Genomic DNA, 5,554 nt, shown 5'->3' with positions numbered 1-5,554 from the left:
TGAGGTTCTATGTGTTGGTTGAATAGATGAATCTGAGATTTTGTGATGCATATCGTATAATCATACCCACAGATACTTGAGGTGACATTGGAGTATCTGGGTGACATTAGGGTTTTAGTTGATTTGTGTCTTAAGGTGTTATTCTAGTACGAACTCTAGGGCTGTTTGTGACACTTATAGGAATAGCCCAACGGATTGATTGGAAAGAATAACTTTGAGGTGGTTTCGTACCCTACCATAATCTCCTCATTTGTTCTCCGCTATTAGTGACTTTGAAGTGACTCTTTGTTGCATGTTGAGGTATAGTTTTGTGATCCAATTATGCTATTATTGTTGAGGGAACTTGCACTAGTGAAAGTATGAACCCTAGGCCTTGTTTCAACGCATTGCAATACCGTTTACGCTCACTTTTATCATTAGTTACCTTGTTGTTTTTATATTTTCAGATTACAAATACCTTTATCTAGCATCCATATACCACTTGTATCACCATCTCTTCGCCGAACTAGTGCACCTATACAATTTACCATTGTATTGGGTGTGTTGGGGACACAAGAGACTCTTTGTTATTTGGTTGCAGGGTTGCTTGAGAGAGACCATCTTCATCCTATGCCTCCTATAGATTGATAAACCTTAGGGCATTCACTTCAGGGAAATTTGCTACTGTCCTACAAACCTCCGCACTTGGAAGCCCAACAACGTCTACAAGAAGAAGGTTGTGTAGTAGACATCACATACGTGCACACAGCTAACTGTAAAACGGGCGGAGGAGCTCCGCATTCCATGGTCATGTTGTTTCTTCGCTGGCGGTGTCTCTCTTGCGCTTGTTCGACTTGCGGGCATCGATGAGGTAGTACGCGTTGCGGTCACACAGGACTTTACTGACGATGAAGTGGCCTTCCCATGGGGAGGCCAATTTGTGCTGGCCGGCTTGCTGCTGGAGAAGCCGGAGGACGAGGTCCCCCTCACAGAATGCGAGGGGCATGATCTTCTTGCTATGGTAGTGTCTCAGGCCTTCCTGATAAATGGTTAATCGGTTGAGCGCCAAGAGGCGCGCTTCTTCGAGTAGGTTGACGGGCTTCCTTGGCTTCGCGTTCGGTGTACATCGTGACTCGCGGTGAGTCGAACTCTATGTCGGTTGGGATGACGGCTTCTGCTCCCTAGATGAGGAAGAACATGGTGAACCCGGTCGACCGGTTTGCCGTTGTTCGGAGACTCCAGAGGACGACCGGCAGCTCGTCAAGCCAGCTGCCAGGTCAACGGACAAGTGGCTCGACGAGCCGTGGCTTGATGTCGGATAGGATGAGGTCGTTGGCCCACTCGACCTGCCTGTTGGAATGAGGGTGGGCCACGGAGGCCAAGTTGAGGCGGATGCCAGAGATAGAACAATACTGCGTGAGCTCGCCCTTGGCGAAGTTGGTGTCATTATCCGTGATGATGATGTGCGGGACACCGTAGTGTACCGCGATGTCCTCGAACCGGATGGCGGTCGGCCCGTCCAGCTTCTTGATCAGTTGTGCTTCTATCCACTTGCTGAACTTTTCCACTGCCACCAGCAAGTGTGTCATGCCGCCTCGAGCGGTCTTGAAAGGTCCCACCATGTCGAGCCCCTAGACCGCGAAGGGTCAGGTGATCGGGATGGTTCGCAGTGCTGAAGCCAGCTGGTGATTGCGCTTGCTAAAGCGCTGGCGTCCCTCACACTTGAGGACAAATGATTCGGCATCTTGGAGGGCCGTGGGCCAGTATAAACCATGGCGGAAAGCCTTGGCCACCAGGGACCTTGAGGTGGCGTGGTGCTCGCACTCGCCCTGATGTATGTCGAGGAGGATCTCTAAGCCCTTGTCCTGCTCGATGCAGTGTTGGAAAACGCCCATCGAGCTGCGCTTGACGAGCTCATTGTTTATGGTGATGTAGGCGGACGCCTGGCACTGCACTTGCTGGGCTTCGGTTCCCTCCATGGGGAGAACCCTATTCTCTAGGAACTCTAAGATGGGCAGGGCCCACAATGGGGCTGTCACCACGGTGAAGATGGCCACCATGGCGGGTTCTGGGGCGGCAGCCCCTGAGGCGGAGGCGGCAGCCCCCGGGTTGGGATCGACGGCTGCCGAGTTGAGTGTGGCAGCCCCCGGGCCGGGTTCGGCAGTCCCCAGGCCAGGTTCAGCAGCCCCCGGGCCAGGAAGAGACGTGGCTGGGTCGTCAGGGATGAAGATGGATTCGGAGTCCGGTGACGGCCTGACGGACAGCTTGTGCAGGTGCTCGAGGGAGACGCTAGACGGGATGGATTGCCGGTGTCGGTGTCAAAACCGGCGGATCTCGGGTAGGGGGTCCCGAACTATGCGTCTAAGGCGGATGGTAACAGGAGGCAGGGGACAGGATGTTTACCCAGGTTCGGGCCCTCTTGATGGAGGTAGTACCCTACGTCCTACTTGATTGTTCTTGATGATATGAGTATTACAAGAGTTGATCTACCACGAGATTAGAGAGGATAAACCCTAGAAGCTAGCCTATGGTATGATTGTACGTTGTCCTACGGACTAAACCCTCCGGTTTATATAGACACCGGAGGGGGCTAGGGTTACACAAGGTCGGTTACAAAGGAGGAGATATACATATCCTTATTGCCTAGCTTGCCTTCCACGCCAAGTAGAGTCCCATCCGGACACGGGACGAAGTCTTCAATCTCGTATCTTCATAGTCCAACAGTCCGGCCAAAAGATATAGTCTGGCTGTCCGGAGACCCCCTAATCTAGGACTCCCTCAGTAGCCCCTGAACCAGGCTTCAATGACAATGAGTCCAATGCACAGTATTGTCTTCGGCATTGCAAGGCAGGTTCCTCCTCCGAACACTCCATGGAAGAGTTTGAATACAAGGATAGTGTCTGACCCTGCAAAATAAGTTCCACATACCACCATAGAGAGAATAATATTTCCACAAATCTAATTTGCTAACGCGTTCTGGCAGCACGACGTTATGTCATGGCTCGGTCATTTTTTGAACAGTTTTTCTCAACCAGCACCGCACATAACATGGGGCGGTTTTCTCGACACGTCTTGTCAAAGCAGAGATCGTGTCCCCCTTATTACGGGATTCTCATCAATACGGACGTGGGTAACCCAACCGCGCCATCAATTACGGCGCCTGGGGAATAAGCGGTTTTACCAGGCAAGTGGGGAGACACATCGCCTCTTCCTCCCTTGCTTACCCATTCCCACACACTCAAGCTCTAGCGCCCAAGCTCGCGTTCCTCTTCTCAAACCACTCCAGGCATGTCCGGAGCATGAGGCAAGTGGATGGTCTCCTCCATCACGGAGGAGAACATCAAAAAGTTACGGGAAGCCGGATATCCGGCCGCGGATATCGCGCACCGGCTGCCAAATGCGGGGCAGATCATCCCAACGCCCGAACCCCATGAGAGGGTAGTTTTTCTTACCCATTTTGTCCACGGACTAGGATTTCCCCTCCACCCGTTTGTCCGCGGGCTCATGTTCTACTATGGGCTGGATTTTCATGATCTGTCCCCCAATTTCATCCTCAACATCTCGGCGTTTATCGGCGTGTGCGAGGCCTTCCTCCACATCAGGCCCCACTTCGGCCTATGGCTGAAAACCTTCAATGTTAAACCAAAGGTGGTGGGTGGCCAGAAAGCAGAGTGCGGAGGCGCCATGGTGGTCAAGATGCCTAATGTCACCTGGCTCGAGGGCACCTATGTGGATACCATAAAGGGGTGGCAATCGGGGTGGTTCTACATCACTGAGCCGCGCGACTCCAACTGGGTGGAGGCCCCCAAATTTCGATCCGGAATCCCCATGCGGATCACCTCCTGGAAAGAGAAGGGCTTGTCCTGGGGTTCTTCGGTAGAGTTGACCGGACTCCAGACCTGTATCCCGAACATGACGAGCAAGAAAATCAAGCTCGTCAATGTGGTCCAGGTCCTGCTCTTCCGCCGGATCCTCCCATGTCAACGATGGGCATTCGATTTATGGGAGTTCGACTCGGCCAAGCACTAGACGCTGCGAGACCTCTATGACACAACGCACGAGGACGTCTGGAGGGTGCTGTTCAAGGGCGCCGATATTCCTCCTTCCCTCATCGAGGACCGCGGACTCAGCACAAAAAGCCGTCCCAACCCAGTAAGTTTTTATATCTCTCAGGGTATATATTTGCCCCGGTTTAGTCATATGCAGGATCTAAGCTTCTATGCCATTAACAGGAATGGATAAAGACAGCGGAGTAGCTTGATTGCCCAGCCCCCCTGCCTGAAGATCCTGCAGGCACTCTCCTAACGTAGATGATGACTCCGGCACCTTATAAGGTGCTGGTGAAGAAAACCAAGAAGAAGCCCGCGGGGACCCGAAAGGGTCTCCGGCGCAAGGTTGTATCGGACTCATCGTCCGATGACTCCGATGCGCACTCCTCCCATGAAGACGAGGAGGAGGAAGAGGAAAGTCCCCCCCCCCCAGCCGGGGGAGACAAGAAAAGGAAGGTTGACCCATCCGACGAGGCCGAAGGGGCTAAGAGGGGAAGGACCCTCCCTCCGGACTGCGCCACGACGGCCGCCGACTGCGGCGACGAGTGGCTACCCAGGGTCAAACCCCTGGCGAAATCGTAAGTGTCCGGGCACCATAGTACTTCATGGTATGTTTTATTACACTACCTCTCCTCATGCCGAACATGATTATGCAGTCCGTTCCAAGCTCGTCTCGACGTATCCTCGTCGAGCGGCTCTCTGGACTCGTCGGATATGAACAGCGGTTCTCTCCTGACCGCTACCACCCCTCGCCCTACGGACAACACCGAGGTGTTGTCTCAAAAGGCACCGAGCCAAGGGGAGGTGGTCCTGGGGGTGCCTCGAGGTGACTTCCCGGACCCTGGGTACCAAGGGAGTGAGGCTCCTATGGGCTCCGAGTTCGGCCCTCAGCCAAACACTGCGCCGGAACCTTCGATGGTTCCGGACTCCGGTAGGCGGTCCCCCGTTAAGGGGGGCCAACTATCCGTGCCGGTGTCCTCTGTCCAGCCAGAGGCACCAGACAACTTGCTGGAAGCGCTTCGCAGCGCTTCCATCGATGAAGAGCACTGCACTATCATGAGTGCGGTGGTCGAGAAGGTTCAGTCCGCCAAAACGGACTGGCCGAAGCTTGCGCCAGCCTGCTAACAGGCTTTGAGGTAAGAAATCAAAATATAAAAAAATATTACCGCATAGATAGTAGCCCCTGATGCTCTGTTCGGCGTTCGTGAAGAAAAGCCGAATAGAGGATCAAATGATAACTCATGAGTCTAATTAGAGTATGTCTATGTGTATGTGCAGGCTTCACTGCTGGCCGCTGCCGCACGTACTGCGGAGGTCTCTGCGCTGAAGTAGGACCTGAAGCAGTCCGAGGACGAGCTCGGCCTTACCAAGAGGCAGCTTGAAGAGAGCAAAGGTAAGAAATACCCCTGTCTATATAGTTAAAAAGAAATTCAGTTGTAAAGTAATAGGATCATCATGGGTTTGCCAGGTGCCACAACTGAAGTGGCAACCCTGAGGAAGGCGTTGTCCAAGGCCGAAGACAAAGA

At 53.3% G+C, this 5,554-nt stretch overlaps 2 protein-coding genes across 2 annotated transcripts; both read right to left on the bottom strand.

Moving 5' to 3' along the window:
• Window positions 1-1,256: 1,256 nt before the first annotated feature.
• Window positions 1,257-1,601, bottom strand: LOC147967545 (uncharacterized). The gene has a single exon (XM_087523174.1). It carries the CDS (start codon window positions 1,599-1,601, stop codon window positions 1,257-1,259), a length of 345 nt encoding a protein of 114 aa, XP_087379300.1.
• Window positions 1,602-1,625: 24 nt separating this feature from the next.
• LOC147967544 (uncharacterized) lies at window positions 1,626-2,039 on the bottom strand. Its single transcript, XM_087523173.1, has one exon. The coding sequence runs from the start codon at window positions 2,037-2,039 to the stop codon at window positions 1,626-1,628; it is 414 nt and encodes a 137-aa protein (XP_087379299.1).
• Between the last annotated feature and the right edge of the window lie 3,515 nt (window positions 2,040-5,554).

Source organism: Triticum urartu, chromosome 5A, assembly GCF_056163025.1.
Source record: "Triticum urartu cultivar PI428250 chromosome 5A, HENAU_Tu73, whole genome shotgun sequence".
Classification (NCBI taxonomy): Eukaryota; Viridiplantae; Streptophyta; class Magnoliopsida; order Poales; family Poaceae; genus Triticum; species Triticum urartu.
Note: the sequence above shows the minus strand (reverse complement) of the source record. Positions and strands in the feature narration are given on the sequence as shown.

Coding starts and splice junctions, on each gene's coding strand:
- LOC147967545 (XM_087523174.1), bottom strand. CDS start 1,601: ATGGTGGGACCTTTCAAGACCGCTCGAGGCGGCATGACACACTTGCTG.
- LOC147967544 (XM_087523173.1), bottom strand. CDS start 2,039: ATGGTGGCCATCTTCACCGTGGTGACAGCCCCATTGTGGGCCCTGCCC.